This window comes from Streptopelia decaocto, assembly GCF_964273445.1.
Source record: "Streptopelia decaocto genome assembly, chromosome: 3".
Taxonomy (NCBI): domain Eukaryota; kingdom Metazoa; phylum Chordata; class Aves; order Columbiformes; family Columbidae; genus Streptopelia; species Streptopelia decaocto.
Genome location: NC_138656.1, coordinates 878,359 through 895,807, shown reverse-complemented (window position 1 = coordinate 895,807; position 17,449 = coordinate 878,359). Strand labels below are relative to the sequence as shown.

The 17,449-nt window shown below is 55.8% G+C and overlaps 3 protein-coding genes across 10 annotated transcripts in view; 1 reads left to right on the top strand and 2 right to left on the bottom strand.

The window, feature by feature from the left end:
• Positions 1-4,791, bottom strand: part of LOC309438295 (uncharacterized protein) — a 54,360-nt gene extending 49,569 nt beyond the window's left edge. For 2 of the 8 annotated variants that reach the window (XM_082049468.1, XM_082049467.1), the window contains exons 1-4: positions 4,464-4,789; positions 3,668-3,785; positions 3,304-3,388; positions 2,367-2,489 (exon numbers count right to left, since the gene is read on the bottom strand). In XM_082049468.1, the coding sequence (XP_081905594.1) occupies positions 2,367-2,389 (23 nt within the window). In that variant the 5' untranslated portion in view covers positions 2,390-2,489; positions 3,304-3,388; positions 3,668-3,785; positions 4,464-4,789. Of the gene's footprint in view, positions 1-2,366; positions 2,490-3,303; positions 3,389-3,667; positions 3,822-4,463 lie in introns of all 8 variants that reach the window. The other 6 variants (XR_014183750.1, XM_082049466.1, XM_082049462.1 and 3 more) reach the window with 6 other exon arrangements.
• A 16-nt stretch (positions 4,792-4,807) lies between these two features.
• THBD (thrombomodulin) lies at positions 4,808-7,829 on the top strand. Its single transcript, XM_082049470.1, has one exon. The coding sequence runs from the start codon at positions 4,830-4,832 to the stop codon at positions 6,477-6,479; it is 1,650 nt and encodes a 549-aa protein (XP_081905596.1). The 5' UTR covers positions 4,808-4,829; the 3' UTR covers positions 6,480-7,829.
• A 134-nt stretch (positions 7,830-7,963) lies between these two features.
• On the bottom strand, positions 7,964-11,600 carry SSTR4 (somatostatin receptor 4). Its single transcript, XM_082049471.1, has 2 exons — positions 10,755-11,600; positions 7,964-10,151 (listed from the first exon to the last, which is right to left on the bottom strand). Exon 2 carries the CDS (start codon positions 10,107-10,109, stop codon positions 8,865-8,867), a length of 1,245 nt encoding a protein of 414 aa, XP_081905597.1. The 5' UTR covers positions 10,110-10,151; positions 10,755-11,600; the 3' UTR covers positions 7,964-8,864.
• Between the last annotated feature and the right edge of the window lie 5,849 nt (positions 11,601-17,449).

Here is a 17,449-nt window from a genome sequence, read left to right as displayed (position 1 = left end):
GACAGAGGGACAATCCCCTAAAGGAAAATCCAGCCTCAGGTGCCGCTCCAGCCTCTAAAATACCAATTAATGCAGCCTGGGGCTGGGGCACAGGGTGTGAAGGCACCTGGTGGAGGTGCTGGCAGGACAAGTCACACACTTTCCACTCCAAATATTGCAAACACCCAACCTCGGGGGCCTTAATCCCCGTGGGAAGCGGCACCGGCTGCTTTTCCCTGGTTGCAGTCCAAAAATTCACATAAAAATATGAGCCAGAGGGAAAAACAAACACAAAAACCACCAGGATCGCGGGACGGACTGCGACTCGCAAACTGTATTTGCCGCACCCAGACTGAAGGCAAGGTCCCTAAACCCAGGAGCAAGGTCCTAAGCCCAAAGGCAAGGTCCTAAACCCAGAAGCAAGGTCCTAAGCCCAAAGGCAAGGTCCTAACCCCAAAGGCAAGGTCCTGAGCCCAGGAGCAAGGTCCTAAACTCAAGGCAAAGCCCCTAAACCCAGAAGCAAGTTCCTAAGCCCAAAGGCAAGGTCCTAAACCCAGGAGCAAGGTCCTAAGCCCAAAGGCAAGGTCCTAAACTCAAGGCAAGGCCCCTAAACCCAGAAGCAAGTTCCTAAGCCCAAAGGCAAGGTCCTAAACCCAGGAGCAAGGTCCTAAGCCCAAAGGCAATGTCCTAAACTCAAGGCAATGCCCCTAAACCCAGAAACAAGTTCCTAAGCCCAAAGGCAAGGTCCTAAACCCAGGAGCAAGGTCCTAAGCCCAAAGGCAAGGTCCTAAACTCAAGGCAAGGCCCCTAAACCCAGGAGCAAGGTCCTAAGCCCAAAGGCAAGGTCCTAAGCCCAGGAGCAAGGTCCTAAGCCCAAAGGCTGGAACAGAGCCCGTCTGTGGAGATGACCCATTTTCCCAGTTTTAACAAAAAAAAGCCCCAGCTGGCGTGACTGCCCCAGCCCTGCCCAATCCAAAGCCTGTCAAACAACCCTCCCTTCGGGCAAAACCGCCCTAAATAGCGCTCTTCATTAATGTGCAGCCAATTAAGCATCCTGTGAAGTGAGCAGTGACACCCCCTTGCAGGTCCCAACCTGGCCTGGGTGCCTGGCTGGCCGTTAAATCTCATTTTTGGATGTATTTATTTCTCTGGCACTTCCTGGCCTTGAGAAATATATATATATAAATATGTTTTTAAACTTGAGTTCAATCCAGAGCAGGGAAATTCACCTTTTCTGCAAGGAAATTCCTGCCCAGGACACAGCACGTGGGCAGGTGGTGGGTACCACAAAACCCCAAGCAGATCACCCAGATCTGGGGAGAATTCACCCAAATATGGCGAAAATTCACCCAAATCTGGGAAAAGGGACCCCTGTGCAGTTTGAATGATTCCAGGCGGGATCGCACGCAGATCACGCATAGATGGGGAAGCACATGAGTGCTGCCGAATGGTCTGCTTTTCAGCTTTTTAAAATGATATTATATGAAATAGAATAGAATAGAATAGAATAGAATAGAATAGAATAGAATAGAATAGAATAGAATAGAATAGAATAGAATAGAATAGAATAGAATAGAATATATAATTAATATATAAGATATACTATTATAATATATTATTATTATGTTATATATACTATTATAATATAATATGATAGTATTATTATATATAATATAATATAATATAATATAATATAATATAATATAATATAAACATAATTATATTATATAATAATACTATCATATTATATTATAATAGTATATATAACATAATAATAATATATTATAATAGTATATCTTATATATTAATTATATATTATGTTATATGTTATATGTTATATGTTTTATATGTTATATTTTATACTATACTATTATATAGATTATATAGATGACATGATGTATATACTATATTATACATAGCATAATGTATTATGATATCACATATATTAATTATATTGCGTTTCATTCTATTGCATAACGTTATATTGCATTATATTATATCGCATCATATTAAATAGCGTATAATTGTCAGCATCCTGCCATTAGGCACCTCATTCCCCAAACCCCAGCAAAGGAGCAAAGAAAACCCACCACACGCTTCCCCAAACCCCACAGGTTGAAAAGCACCATTCAAAAGGCCCGCCCTGGGCATTGCTGGGGCCGGACGGGGACAGTGACATTTGGGATGCGTCAGCTCCAGCCCAGCACAAGGTCTCACCCTTATCGCCGGGAAGCTCTTGCAATAACCCAGCGTCGCGATTAATCAGCACTTTTAAAGGAAAAAAGGCAGGAATGGGCAGGAAGGGCATTGCTGGGTCTGAGTCAGCCAACGCCTGTCATGCGTCGAGGCACAAAATCATCAGAATTAAAAATAAGAGAGTTACTAACCCATGATTAATCTCATTCCTCATTATCTTGCCCTCCCACTGGCAATCGAAGGCTGCAAAGTGCGGTCAGAGGGGCGAGGACATCGGGTGATGAGCTGGACAATCATTGTTTGGGGAGTTTTTCCTGGAAATTTTCAAAATATTTCTCATCGTGCAGCCTTGGAAATGAGATTTTTATCTGCTTTTATAATCTTTTTTTTTTCTAAAGAGGACAGAAATCCATTGGTGGGTTTTTTTTTCTTACATTCTGTCTTCATTTTCTGTTGTTTGCCCTGACCTTCCCCCATTATTTTAGCATTTTGCTTATAAAACAGGAAAAAGGACCACCAGAAGTTAAAAAAATAAAGAAAAGTGGGGAGACAACAGGTTTTCCTAAGGCAAGGAAGGGTCAGCGCTACCAAACCTTCCAGGAAAGTCCACGTTCTGTGGCGATGAAGAGCAGCTGAGCTCCTCTTGGGTGAATTGTTTTACCCAGGGAGTGACTGGCCCTGGGCTTAATTAGCAGAGAAAATGAGCCTGCCCTGCAATCTCAGCAGAAAATGGCATTTCTGTGCCATTCCCCTTCCCGGAGAGGTGACGGATGAGGGTGGGAAAGAGCCCATAGATGGGTGGGGTGTTGGGAAGGGTGTTGAATAAAAAACTCGAGCTCCTCTGCCCCCATTTCCATCAGGTAGCTTGTTCAGTTACTACTATTATTACTAAGGATTATTATCACTCTTTTCTCCATTTTTCCTTTTCTCCATGGCCTCACATGAGCTACCCAAACCACACAGGGGCTGGAAGAGGACAAGATAAACCGTAAATTTTTAATAAAGCATCCTCCTTGCAATGAGTGAAGCGGGATAATAGAGATTTGCTTCTCCACGGGGCATCCCGAGGGCTAATTGCAGTCTGGTAAAAACACCGCCATCAAAATGAGAAAAAAGAAGGTCAAATACCCTTTTCCTGGAGTGGCGGAGCTCTGGATGTTTGCTTTTCATTTTTCTGTTGCTCTCGGCGATGTTCTGACGGCAGCGGCGGCTCCTGCAAAGATAAAACCACGGGAAGGGCAGGAAAACAGCGGCAGAGGCGCCGCGAGGAGGGGGAGCCGGTGCCTGGGGGCGAGTCCCCCCAGAGCTGGCCAGGGGATGGGGATGGAGCTGAGATGCTGCCCCATAGCGCACTGCACAGTCCACACTAATTTTCTCTAATCTCAAGAGCAAGGCCACGCCAGCCCTGCTTATCCATATAACCAGGGGCTGATTTGCAAAGCCCAGGGGAAATCCCACTCTTTTTTTTGGGGGGGGGGGTGTCCCGTCTTACCTCAAATCCTCAGGGGCCGCTTTGCTGGGCTGCAAATCATAAGGGACACAGAGATGTTCGTGGCTGTTAACACCGCATCCTTGAAGCACAGGGCTGGGCTCTCCCAAGTCCCTCGCTGCTATAGAAAAGAATCATCTCAGAATTCCTTTTCTCTCTGAAAAGTTTTTTGCCTGTGAAGTCTTTGGCCTGGAAGGGCTGGCAGCCTGGCCCCTGCCTTCCCTCCGGCGCGGGGATGAGGTTCTCGGGGACATGGGTTAGCGCCAGGGTTGGACTCGATGATCTTGAGGGTCTTTTCCAACCAAAAAGACTCTCTGAGTCTGTTTTTACAGCGGGGATGAACACTGGGAGCTGCCATCGCTCCAGCTCCATGGGCCAGGGTGCCGGAGCTGCCCGAAGAACGGGGACATCATCCCCGCAGCCCGGGTACCCGCTGCAGGCCACTGCGCTGGCCCTGATGGGACATCCCGCGTGGGGACAGCTTGTGGGGCCGCTGCCACTGCTGTCTCATCAACTTCTGGGGTGCCATGGGTTTTGGGGTGCTGCGGATTGGGGTAAAGCCGGTGCTGTCCTGAGCTGGGCAGCCTGACAAAGCAGGGTGAGGAGCCCAGGGCGGGTCGGACGGGCTGAATTCCCCCCCCCGCCCAGGTGCCCTTCACCCCCCCTCCAGCCCTCCCCCCCTATTCGCACAAGAAGAAAACAGCTTTTTCCCCAGTCTGCTCAGCCCCTAAACCCGCGTCCCCCGGCGCCCCCAAAGCCCCCCCGGGGCAGCTCTCACCGCCCCGCTCCCCGTGCTTACCTGCCAGCCCGGCACCGCCAGGGGGGACACCCCCGGACCCTCCAGCGCTGCTCCCCCCACCCGGCACCGCCGGGGGGGGCCCGGGCAGGACCAGCCCCCGGCGCGGCGGGGAGGAGCCGGCACAAGGAGCCGAGCGGGGGGAGGACGGAGAACGGGTGGGCGGCGGGGGGAGCGGCTGGACGGCAGGTCCCGGAGGGCCCCCCCCGCCCCGCCGCCGGGATTGCCGACCAGCAGCGGCGGCCCCGGCCCGGCCCCGGAGGCGCTTCCTTCCTGCGACGGGGCGGGGGGGCCGCAGCGTTTATAAGCGGGGCGGAGGGAAGGCGAGCGGCATGTCAGAGATTTGCCGCTCCGGCCGGCCCCTCCGCCATGCGGCGGCTCCCGCTGCTGCTGCCGCTGCTGCTGGGGCTGGGGGTGAGGGGGGAGCCGGGGCCGGCCCCCCCCTCGGGCGCGCAGTGCCTGGAGCACGATTGTTTCGGCATCTTTTGGGCGGCCCGGAGCTTCGCGGAGGCCAGCGGGGTGTGCGAGCGGGGCGGGGGGCACCTCATGACCGTCCGCTCCACCGTGGCGGAGGATGCGATCGGGCTGCTGCTGCAGAACCGCAGCGGGCGGCTGTGGCTGGGGCTGCGCCTGGCGCCCTCCCTGCCCTGCACCCAGCCGGCCCAGCGCCTCCGCGGCTTCCAGTGGGTCACGGGCGACCGCCGCACCGACTATTCCAACTGGGCGTCGTCGGAGCGGCGGTGCGGGAAGCGCTGCGTGACCGTGTCGCGGCAGCTGCGCTGGGAAGAGCGGAGCTGCGAGTCGACGGCCGACGGCTTCTTCTGCGAGTACAACTATGCGGGGAGCTGCCCGCGCCTGCCGCCCGCCGAGGGGCTGCTTGTCACCTACATCACCCCCTTCGGCGCCCGCGGAGGGGACTTTGTGGTGCTGCCAGCCGGGAGCATCGCCAGCATCCCCGAGATAGGGCTGGATCTCCGCTGCGACGAGGAGGGGGACAGCGGGGGGCTGCGCTGGGGACGTGACGCCCCGGGAGCCTGGGCCTGCCGCTTGGCCAACGGGGGCTGCGAGGGGACGTGCGGCGAGGAGGGCGGCCGGCCACGCTGTTCCTGCCCCGACGGCAAGGTGCTGGCCCCCGACGGGCGCAGCTGCAGCTCGCCCTGCGCTGGCGCGCCCTGCCAGCATCACTGCATCGTCGCCGGCACCACCTTCTTCTGCATGTGTGAGTCGGGCTACCGGCTGGCGGCCGACGACAGCAGCTGCGAGGACATCGACGACTGCGCCGTCTCGCCCCAGGTGTGTGAACAGGTCTGCGTCAACACCGAGGGCGGCTTCCAGTGCCAGTGCTACCACGGCTACGAGATGCTGGATGGGCACTGCCAGCCCGTCTCTCACTGCTACAAGGCACCATGCGAGCAGAAGTGCGAGGAGGTGCCCGACGGGTACCGCTGCGGCTGCTATCCCGGCTACACCGTGGACCCGCGGAAGCCCAGCCACTGCGTGCTGCACTGCAACCGCAGCCAGTGCCCGGCGCAGTGCGACCCCCACAGCCTGTCCTGCGAGTGCCCTGAGGGCTTTGTGCTGGACGAGAGCGAGAAGACCTGCATGGACATCAACGAGTGTGACATGAACTACTGCCAACACGACTGCGTCAACCACCCCGGCAGCTACGAGTGCCACTGCCACGCCGGCTACCAGCTCCTCAACCAGAATGACTGTGGCAAAATCCTGGAGGAAGATGGGGACGGGGGGTACTCGGGGGATTTGGGGCCTGAAGCCCAAACACCCATCCCCAGCCGGACCCCACCGAAGGCAGAGCACCTCCACCCCGGTGCACTGGTGGGCATTGCCATGGGTGCCCTCTCTGCAGCCCTGGCACTGTTGGCCCTGGGCTACCACCTGGCGAAGAAGCGCTGCAGGTCCCCCAGCAGCATGGATTACAAGTGCGGTGGCCCCCACGAGAAGGAGATGGGACTTCAGCCGGTCACCTCGGGCTGTGCCGCCTCCGGCCAGAAACTGTAGGGAGAACTGGGCAGGACAGAGAGAGGGAGGTGGGCAAAACTGAGTAATATTTACTTCCTCCCCCCCACCTTTTTAATGATGATGAGGATTTGGGAAAAGCTGTGATCACCCCCCACTTCCAAACCTCCTTGCTGCTTTCCAGCCGGCTCTTGCAATCCCTGCACCAGAACTCGGCTTTGCCTTTCCCGAGCCAGCAGCTGGGGGGGCTGCACAGAAAAACTGTTTGTGTGTCACAGGAGGGATGTCTCCATCTGGAACTGTTTAAATCCACATACATGTGGGGGGAGACCACGGGTGCCATGGCCCATGGGCCATTGGGGACCATGGAAGGTCGCCTGGCCCCAGTTCCCCCTCCTTGGGTGGGCAGTGTGCCGCCGGGCTGGGGGTGATGGTTTTCCTGCAGTTGGGGTGCTCCTGCCTTTGGCTACGTTCAGTTTCGGGTGACGGAAGAAGGAGCAAAGATCCTGCGGTCAGCGCTTTGTCTCGCTCCTTCGCCCCCCTCTGCTTCGTCAGCAGAAACCTCCGGTTCTGTTTTCGCCACGCCTGAGTTCTGCCTCTCCGCGCTGGCAGCAGAGCGCGTCTCACCTCGGATCGCTGGCCACAGCGCTGAGCGTCCCCGCGGGAGGGCTAAACCGCCTCACTTCTATTCCCTCTTACCGTCCCATGGCTTTTCTCGGGGGGCACGGCGGTTAATTTGGGATACCGAGAAGCCCGGGGTAGTTTTTTCCGCAGTAGGAAACATTTGCAGCACTGGGGACCCTCGCGTTCCCTGGGCAATTTCTTCCCTGATTTTCTACCATCGTTGATTGGGTTTTACTTTTTTACAAACCCACCTCTCATATCCATAGGTTGTTTTTTTTCCTGTTTTTCCTTTACTCTTGCCCAGGGCTGATTCTAATCCATGTTGGACCTCACGGCAAAACTTTCCCGGGGGGTCAGGATCTGGGCCGCTGCTCAGCACTGGGGAGGAGAGAGAGCTGGAGAAGGATTTGCTGCATTATTCCAGCTCCATCCTTGGGTGGGGAGACCAGGGGCAGCTCTGCAAAGCTGGGGGGACCGGGGGGTCCCACTCCAGCAGCCATAGGGGGTGAAACCTGCGGGCGTTATTGCACCAAACAGCATTTCCCCTGACACCATAGAGCTGTGCTGCGGCCTCCAAGGAAAATAAAAAGCTATGCCTTGTCTGAACTGTAGCTTTCCTCATGTAAATGGTTCAACCCCCTGTTTTATACACCCGGCACGTTTGTAAATACTTATTTATTTATTGGAAATATACCCTATGCAATGCACAATCACATGGTGATTTTGTGTGTCGACCAATAAAGCTTTAACAGTCTGGTTTATAGAAAGCTGGTAATGACATGTTCTTTCTCTCTCTCCCCAAAAGTGACCGTGGGGTTTCTTTCCCTCACCGATCGCCGGCCGGTCTGGCAGCCAGAGCTCCAGAGGTCACAAACCTCGCCGGAGCGGGAAAACAAACCAAAAAGGAGCATGGGGCTGAAAACGTTCCCCGCTGCTCCGTTCAGCCGTGATTAAAATAGAAGGAATGAGCCATAAATAATGGAGAATGAGAATAACAGTAAAAGGACAAAGTTAGAACCAAATAAGCTGAAAATGGCTAATTGAACGCTACCAAGCTGGTGTGGCCTCAGTGCTGTTCTGCAGCTGGAGTTTGGGTCTGTGTTTCGGGTACCACCGGGGGTGATGTTCACCCGTGGCATTCGCTTCTCCTGGGTTTTCTGGTGGAAAATACAAGTTTGCTCCTGTCTTTGCTACAGTCCCTTTGCCTGGGAATTTGGGGTGTGCGCGGCGGAGGTTTATTGGTGGGACTCACGTTTGTTTCCTTTTTGTGTCAGCTGAAGGGACGTTTGGGTCTCCCTGGCACCTGCCCAGGCTCAGGTTTGCGTAGTCTCGAGCTTTGACCTCAGGTGCCAAGAAAACCCTTTATTTTTCACATCAGAGGAAGCCAAAGGGGTCAGATTGCTGCTCCAAAGGGGTCAGATTGATACCGCTGCTCCCCACGCCTGCAGAGCTGGTGCAGAAGTCGGTCTGTCCCATCCCCTCGCCCCGGGGCTGGTGCGTTTTAGGGCTTTTCTCCACCTTTCAGAGCACGTCTCGGGCAGGAACGGGAAGTTTCTGGTTTATTATTGTGGAGGGACACCCGCCCCGTGTCTCCGGTCACCAGTCACTGATGCGTTTTGACATCCTCCCAGCGGGGAGGCTCCTCGGTGCTGAAAGTAACGGCACTGATTAATCAGCCGACGTAATTAACTCTATGCCAGGCCAGTCTTATGGCTTTTTGATTGTGTGGGACTGCTTGTCCCCTCTCCGGCCGGGGTCCCCATTGCCGGTGCCTGGGGGAGGCCGGCAGGGCGGGGGGATGCTCTAGAAGGTGGTGGTCTTTGTGAGGAGGGGTCCGGGCTTGCAGCAGGGCTGGGGGTGCACAGGCTCCTGCTGGCAGGGCAGTGGGGGGCACATGCAGCCCTTGCCCTTGTCCTCCCCCCGCGGAGCGGCACAGTAATCGAGGGGCTCTTCCTCATCCTCCTCCTCCTCCTGGGCAGCGCCGTCCCCGGCGTGGCAGCAGCAGAGGCTGGCGTCCAGGCAGCGGCGCAGCACGCCGTGGAAGGAGTGCCGGAAATTTTCGGAGAGGAACCCGTAGAGGATGGGGTTGGCGCAGCTGTTGGAGTAGCTGAGGATGAGGGAGGCGTTGTTGACGGTGGCGTCCAGGCGGCCGGGCAGCAGGAGGTTGACCAGCTGCACCACGTAGAAGGGCATCCAGCAGACCACGAACATGGCCACCACCATGAGCACCAGGCGTGTCAGCTTGCCCTCGGAGCGCCGGCGCTGCTGCCAGCCCACCCGCTGCGCCACCGCCCGCATCTTGCCCACGATCAGCAGGTAGCACAGCCCCATGGCCAACACCGGCAGCAGGAAGCCCAGCAAGGTGGTGTAGACGACGAAAGCGGCCGACCAAGCCGGGCTCGGCCACAGGAGGTTGCAGGCCACCGCTTGGCCGTCGCGGGTGGTCGCTGTGCCGGCGAAGATGGGGATGGGTGAAGCCACTAGCAAGGAGAGGAGCCACACGCCGCCGTTGACCATCTTGGCCACCCGAGGCCGGCGGTAGGTGGCCGCCCGCAGCGGGTGCACCACCGCAATGTAGCGGTCCAGGCTGAGGACGGTCAAGCAGAAGACGCTGGTGAACATATTGAGCCCATCGACGCCCAGCACGGTGCGGCACAGCGCCCGGCCGAAAGGCCAGTGGTGCAGGGCGGCCGAGGTGGCCACGAAGGGGATGCTGAGCATGAAGAGCTCATCGGCGATGGCCAGGTTGAGCAGGTAGATGTTGGTGGCCGTCTTCATCTTGGTGTAGCGCAGGATGACGAAGATGACCAGCGAGTTGCCCAGCAGCCCCAGCAGGCACACCAGGGCGTAGATGCACTGGATCACCACCATGCCCGCCATCTCTCCCGCCTTGCCACCCCACTGCGCCTGCCCATGCTGCCGCCCGGCCTCCCCCATGGCCACGCTGGTGTTGGGGGGCACCTCGGAGGCCGCCCAGCTGGATACGGTCCAGAGGGGCACGCCGGCCGCCTGGGCCCCTGCCGGGAGCTGCTCAGCATCGGCGCTCATGCTGGGAGCTGGTCCATGGAGGGCACAGCAACGGGGACCAGCCTGCAGGCAGGGCACGGGCAAAGAGAGAAGGGGGTGAGAGCTGCAGATGCAAAGCACATTCCCCTGCCCCCCGATTGGATCACGGCCACATGCATCCAGCAGCTCCAGCCGCGGCCCCCCGGATCCCTCCATCCACCCCCTCCTTGCCCTGGTGCCTTCTCATCGCTCCCCAGGAGCATCCCGGCTCTTTGGGGGGTCTTAGGGGCATGGGGTGTGCATTATCCATGTGTGGCGTGTGCATTATCCATGTGTGGCATGTGCATTATCCACCCGTGGGGTGTGCATTATCCATGTATGCCGTGTGCATTATCCACCTGTGGGGTGTGCATTATCCATGTATGGCGTGTGCATTATCCATGTGTGGGGTGTGCATTATCCACGCATAGGGTGTGTGTTACCCATGCGTGGGGTGTGCGTTACCCATGCGTGGGGTGTGCGTTACCCACACATGGGGGCACAGTGATAAGCCCCATGGCATGGCCTGACAATCCACGCCACCATCCATCCACCTTAACGAACATCTACGGATCTCAACGGTTTCATTAACCCCTGCGGGGCAAGCAAGCAAAAAGAAGGAGAAGCCGAGCTGGGGAGATGTTTTACCTCTCAGTCCTTCAGGGGTTGGAGGAGCCGGTTGGGTCCCTCCTGGGGGGCAGCAGCAGGTGCCGGGGCTGCGCCGGTGGAATCCAGGGGCTGTTGGTGATGCCAAGTCCTGCTTGATCCGAATCAGATGATCGGGAGCATCTGGACCCTTTAAAGCGACAGACAGAGCACGCTCGCCGGGTGGGAACCCAGGTTCTTCATCCTCGCCCCCATCACCTCTGCCACGAAAGCCAGCTTCAGCATTAAAAATACGTTAAAAAACCACAATCCAGGTTTCTGATAGATGCTTTCTGCTGGAAAACGGAGCCGCAGCCATCCCCTTCCCCCGTCCCCCTGCGGTGCTTCGCTGGCTCTGCCCGCGGCGAGGACCCCCCATCCGCGGGGGCTGCGGCGGCCGGGATGCTGCACCGGGCCCCCCGCAGCCCCGGAACCGCCGGGGTGGCCCCCCCGGCCCGCCAGGACCTGCAGGCAGGTTGCCCTTGGCGACCGGCGCTAGCCCGGCCCCCGCGCTCGCTCCCGCGGCCCTTACGCGCGGCCCCGCGCATCCCCCTGCCCCGGCAGCCCCCCCCGCATCCCCAAAGCGGGGCGGGAACGGGGAGGAGCAGCCCCCAAACTGGTTGTGCACTAAAAAAGTCTCACCCCGAAGCAAAGTCTGCACCGAATTGCCTGGTGCAATGAGCGAAAAGGGGCAGAGATTGGCGTATTTTGTTTATTTATCTTTACATCTTTTTATAGCAACTGTTCTTTTAAAAAATACGCATTTTTTATAGCAACTGTTCTTTTCTTCCTTTCTTTTTAATTTTTTTTTTAATTTTAATTGTAAGTAATTGTTATGTTTGTGTTTATTGTTTTCCGATGAGAGGGATCAAGGGCATGTTTGCAGCAAGCACTCAGAGCAGGCAGGACCACTCGTGGGTGCCTGTGGGAGCTGGGGACCTCCTGAGATGCAGCCCTACTCCCCCCATCCCGGTCCAGGCCACCAAGTGATGGAACAAACAACCTTTGTCTCAGTTTTTGGCGTCTCACGCTCCCAAGTCACCGCGTCGGGTCAGCGCGGGTGGGTCACCGAGGCTTTGGGAAGTCCGGGTGGAGCTGTGAGCTGGCGGAATGACCTCATGGAGTGGACTATAAATACATTAATATATTATATTACTGCGAACAGCCCCCCTGTGCATGGGAAAGCAGGTGCACTTTGCTTCTGGGTGCTTAAATATACGACCATAGTTAATTACGCAGCTGGCGGAGATATTTTAGCCATGACACCCCGGCTTAAATATTGCGGGTGGGCAACAACGCGGAAAGTCGCTGGTACCCAGAGCTGCAGGGATGGTGGCACCGGGAGCAGGGCATCCCATCTCGGCATCCTGCTCCCCAAATCATCTCCATCGGGTGTTTTACCAGGGGGAAAATGCCACCGGGGTCCGCCGCGGTGACACCCAAGTTCCCGGCGTCGGTGGCTGCCCGGCTGGGCGCGGGGCCCCAGGAGGGGACACCGTGCTCCGGGGGTTCCTGTTGCAGCCGGCGACCGGAAAAATGTGTCATAAAAACAATTGAAGCCGCCTGCAGATTACATCGACCCCCTCCACCTCCCAGGAGGAGCAGGAAACTTTTAAATGCTCCTTTACTGTAAAGGAGGAAACTCCTTGGCGGCGAGCAGGACTCGTGCCCACATTGTCCTGCTGCTGTTAGTCCTGCCCTGGAAAAGCTCTGGGTGGGGAGCGCCGGGGATGGAGAGCGGGCGCGGGGGCACGTTTTGGGGGTGGCTGGTGCCCCCTCGCAGGTGCCCCGGCACGGGCGGGTTGTCAGTGCCCATCGCTGCAGCGGTTCGGGGTGATTTCCCAAGGGATCCTGCCCCCCATGCTTGTAAAACATGACTTTTTTCTAAGGCAAAGTGCTCCCCGTGGCTGGAGGATTTGAGACGACTCTTCACCAAGAGGGAACTATTTTAAGTGAGTTGCCTAAGAAGCAAAATCAACCTGCTTTCCATCAAGGGAAGCTCTCCAGACGGTTAATTTCAAAATAAAACACAGGCCGTACACTCTGTGATTCTGTCGTTCTGTCATTCCCCACCCCGAGACAGCACCAAGCGGTATTTAAATACCTTAAAAAGAAACCCCTAACCTCAAAACCCACAGCCTGCAATAATAAAAACTGGCTTTGCCAGGTGGAATCTGAAGCCTTCCCTTACCTGCTTATGGGGAACACAGCACCAGCTGCCACATGGACATGGGTTTGGATGCCCAATGTCCACCCAGCCAGCAAACCTCACCTCAAACCTTCCAGCAAAAGGCCCGTGCTTGATGTATTTGCCTCTGGCTGCAACCAAAAAAGCCACCTTGAAATACAGCCAAAAGAGTTAAAAATGGCCTTGTTCTCCTCTGATCAAAATGAAAGTCCAATTAAATATGGTGCTGGGCAGAACAGACTGTGAGGGGTGGTTTTTTTTCCTTTAGGTTGTTTTTTTTTTTAACTCTTTTCCTAAAAAAAAAAAAAAAAGAAATGCAGTTTCATAAAAGAACAGGTGAAATAGTCCCATTGGAAACGTCTGAAAACCAGAATTTTAAAGGGAGTTTCCAGCCCACCCCGAGTTCCATAGAAGGGTTGGTAGAGCTCACACCAGGGATGCAGGAGCTGTGTGTAGATGGACCCCACGGGAACATATACACGGGCAATAAGCCCAGACTGTGTCGAATTAGCCCCATCTCCATACCCCAATGTTGACGTAAACACTCTTTATGATGAGGAACATATCGTTTCCTTCAGTTAACCGTCCCCGTGGCTGATTATCTCATAATCACCGACTTACATCTGGATTCTAATCTGATTAGAAGCAAAGCCAGGCCCAGGGCTTTGCAGGGCTAAGCGCAGCCTGGGGCTGAAGCTTGGGCTCGAGATTTGGGGGTCACTTTGTCCTTAGGAAGCACAACCGCTCTGCCGGCATCCAGGAGCTGCTTTCTCAGCTAAAAATAGGCTAATCCCTGCAGCAAGAGCTGAGCTGCTAGAAAAATGACGCTGCCAAATGTGCGTTTTCTCCAGCCTCAGCCTTTCAAGCTCGAATATAAAACCTGAGCAGCTTTTCCACACATTCCCCGCTGGTTTTAGCCACGCAGGGTGCAAAAACATCTGCGTACAAAACCTCTGCTGGAATATCGTGCGGTTGGGAAGGAGGAGAAGGGAATACGACTCAAATGCCCGACCAACTTTAATTTAATGTTGTGAAATTCAGGGTTGCATGGGTTGGTTAAATAAGAGCGGTCTCCTCAGAGACCCAACGTCCCCTTCTTCAATTACTCCTTCCAAAAAGAGCTGGCAGAAAATGAGTTGAAACCAATGAAACTCAACTACAGGTCCTGTGCTCCTGGTTGCACAAGGGTCCGGGGGAACACAAGGCTCATCCTGAAAATCCTGCAGAGATGCTTCATCACCATGAGAAACAGCAGCTCCAGGCACCAGAAAACCCCAGTTTGCCCCCAAATTCAAAGCACCCATAGCTGGAGCATCACCCACTGGCCTTTGAAGCCAAGGGAGAGGCATCATCCCCACCCAGGCGGTTGAAAATTGGTGTTTTAAGTGGTATTATTGTTACATTTTTCCCGGAAAAGCTCGCTCTTTGCAATTAGCTGAATGAAAAGGCAGCCTGGCAGCTGGATATTGTCACTGCTGTCCCTGGCTGGGGACACCCTGGTGCCCGTGACACCCCTGGGTACCAGCGGGTGAGGAGGTGAGGATGCTCCTGGCATCACCTCCCACATCCCCACGGGTGGAAAAGGCTTTAATGGGAATAGGTGAATAAAATCACCCTGTTTGGTTTTGTTGCGCACATGCTTTCCTCTAACAAAGTAAAAACATCGCGGGAGGGAAAGGGATTTGCACCAGGTTGTGCCCTGAAGGCTGTTACGGCTCTTTCTCACATTTAAACCAGGGGTTGGGGTGTTACACAGCACGATTTTAGGGCTGTTCCTACAAATTGTCTTTGGAAAAAGACATCGCGCTGCAAAGCCGGAGCTTTTTCGGAGTAAGCCAGGTCCAAGCCCCCCCAAAAGATGCCACGAGGAACAACATGCAAAACAAGAGGAGGAAGCATGGGTAGGGTCATGAAAAACCTGCTTAATTTCCCAAGTGCAGCAAATAAAGCTGATTCCCGACCCCTCCTTGTGGTACCCCGGGACAGGGTGGTTTGAGCATGGGGAAAGGTCAGACCCAGGAGGGTGGGGGTGTTGCAATATCGGAGCTTTTTGGACGTGTTTGTTCACAAAAGTTGGATGAGCGATGGCTGTCCCCTCCGGGAGGATGTGCCGCTGTCCCCTCCGGGAGGATGTCCCCTGTCCCCCCCAGGAGGATGTCCCCTGTCCCCTATGGGAGGATGTCCCCTGTCCCCCCCAGGAGGATGTCCCCTGTCCCCTATGGGAGGATGTCCCCTGTCCCCCCACCCTTCCCTTGGGGTGCCGGGACTGATGCTCCGGGAGCAGGGAGATGCGGGGGGGGGGCAGCTGCTGGTGCATAAACACTCGGGGAGGGTCCCCTCCCGTCCCCCCCATCCCCAAAGCTGCCAGATGACAGATGCCGCATCCTGCCTTTGTTGGGACAGGGTGGAGGGGCTGGGAGGGGCTGATATCATCGTCCCCAGCCCCCCCGGCCCTTTTCTGCAGCCAGAAAAGCATCTTCAGTTCCTTTTTATCCTGGGTTATCTCAGGAAATCATGCCGGCGACACACATCGGAGGTTTATCCTGAACATGGAAGAACTAACAGGAGGTTTTGCCTCATTGGTGTGGGCAGCACAGGCTGGGAGGTGGGTGCGGGGGGGTCCCTGCCCCAGGGCAGCGTATTTTGGGTGCACCTGCCCTGCACTGGCAACATCGGCAAGATATTGTCTGAACTGTAGTGGGGAACACGGAACCTTGTTCCAGTTCTGCTTGGGTGAGGCACCAAAAGGAAATCTGACACTTTCTGTGATGACTGTTCACCACTCACAGCTAAAAACATAGAGAAAAAGTCCCTTTTACAGAGAAATAATCAGCTTTTTGCTCTGAAAAAGCCTTCACTTTCACACGAGGTGCGGCCTCTGGAAAGAAAAGCCACTAGAAGTGCCTTTGCCTGTTGGTGCCCCTGAGTTGGGCCTGGGGAGCGGGAGGAAACCGGTGTCACTGGGTGATGTGGGGAGCGGGGGGACAGGAGCCGGGATGGCAGAGGATGTTGTTCCACGCAGGGGATGGGGGCCCCTTGCTGCTTTTTAGGAAAAAAAAAACAAAAAAAGAAAAAGTGATTTTCCTGATATTGTTTTGCACCTCTAAAGGAAATTCCAGGACTGGGAACCTTCAGGGAAACAATGAGTGGGGCAGGGGCGAAGGTGGGTGCCCAGGCTGGCGCGGTGCGGCAAAGCCAGGACAGGTCCCCATGCCCCCCAGTTGTTTGGGACACAGGCAGGGCTTCTGGCAGGGCCCCCAGCCCATGGGGGGCAACAAGGGGGGCTGCATGACATCATCTCTGCTTGCATCCTGCTGCCTGAATCCCTGCCTGCATCCCACTGTGTGCGTCTGCAGAGCATCCCTGCCTGCATCCCACTGCCTGCATCTGCAGAGAGCATCCCTGCCTGCATCCCTGCCTGCATCTGCAGAGAGCATCCCTGCCTGCATCCCACTGCCTGCATCTGCAGAGAGCATCCCTGCCTGCGTCTGCAGAGAGCATCCCTGCCTGCATCCCTGCCTGCATCTGCAGAGAGCATCCCTGCCTGCATCCCACTGCCTGCATCTGCAGAGAGCATCCCTGCCTGCATGTGCAGAGAGCATCCCTGCCTGCATCCCTGCCTGCATCTGCAGAGAGCATCCCTGCCTGCATCCCTGCCTGCATCTGTAGAGCATCCCTGCCTGCATCCCTACCTGCATCTGCAAAGAGCATCCCTGCCTGCATCCCTGCCTGCATCTGCAGAGAGCATCCCTGCCTGCATCCCTGCCTGCATCCCTACCTGCATCTGCAAAGAGCATCCCTGCCTGCATCTGTAGAGAGCATCCCTGCCTGCATCCCTGCCTGCATCTGCAGAGAGCATCCCTGCCTGCATCCCTGCCTGCATCTGCAGAGCATCCCTGCCTGCATCTGTAGAGCATCCCTGCCTGCATCCCTACCTGCATCTGCAAAGAGCATCCCTGCCTGCATCCCTGCCTGCATCTGTAGAGCATCCCTGCCTGCATCCCTTCCTGCATCTGCAAAGAGCATCCCTGCCTGCATCCCTACCTGCATCTGCAGAGAGCATCCCTGCCTGCATCCCTGCCTGTATCCCTGCCTGCATCCCCTCCTGCATCTGCAGAGCATCCCTGCCTGCATCCCTTCCTGCATCTGCAGAGCATCCCTGCCTGCATCCCTGTCCACACCGCACACTGGATGCAGTGCTTTTATTTTGCTTCTCAACTCCCTGCAACCTCGCTTTTTGGGTAAAACACCCGAATTCCAGAGCAACAGAGACACATTGGGGTGCTCCTGGTGTTTCTTGTGCTGAAGTTGTCTCTTTTTTTCAGAGGGTCTGAAATTTCAGCCTCTCTACAAGTGTTTCTGCTGCACCAAGCCCATCCACGTTGCTGCACTTCCCACCGAGACGTGAGTTTTAGCAGAAAATGATCATTTCTCTCTGCCCCTTCCCTGAAATAAGAAAGGTGGCTTTTATGTTCAATGCTACAAGTTTCCAGGCTCACCGTTGGAGAGA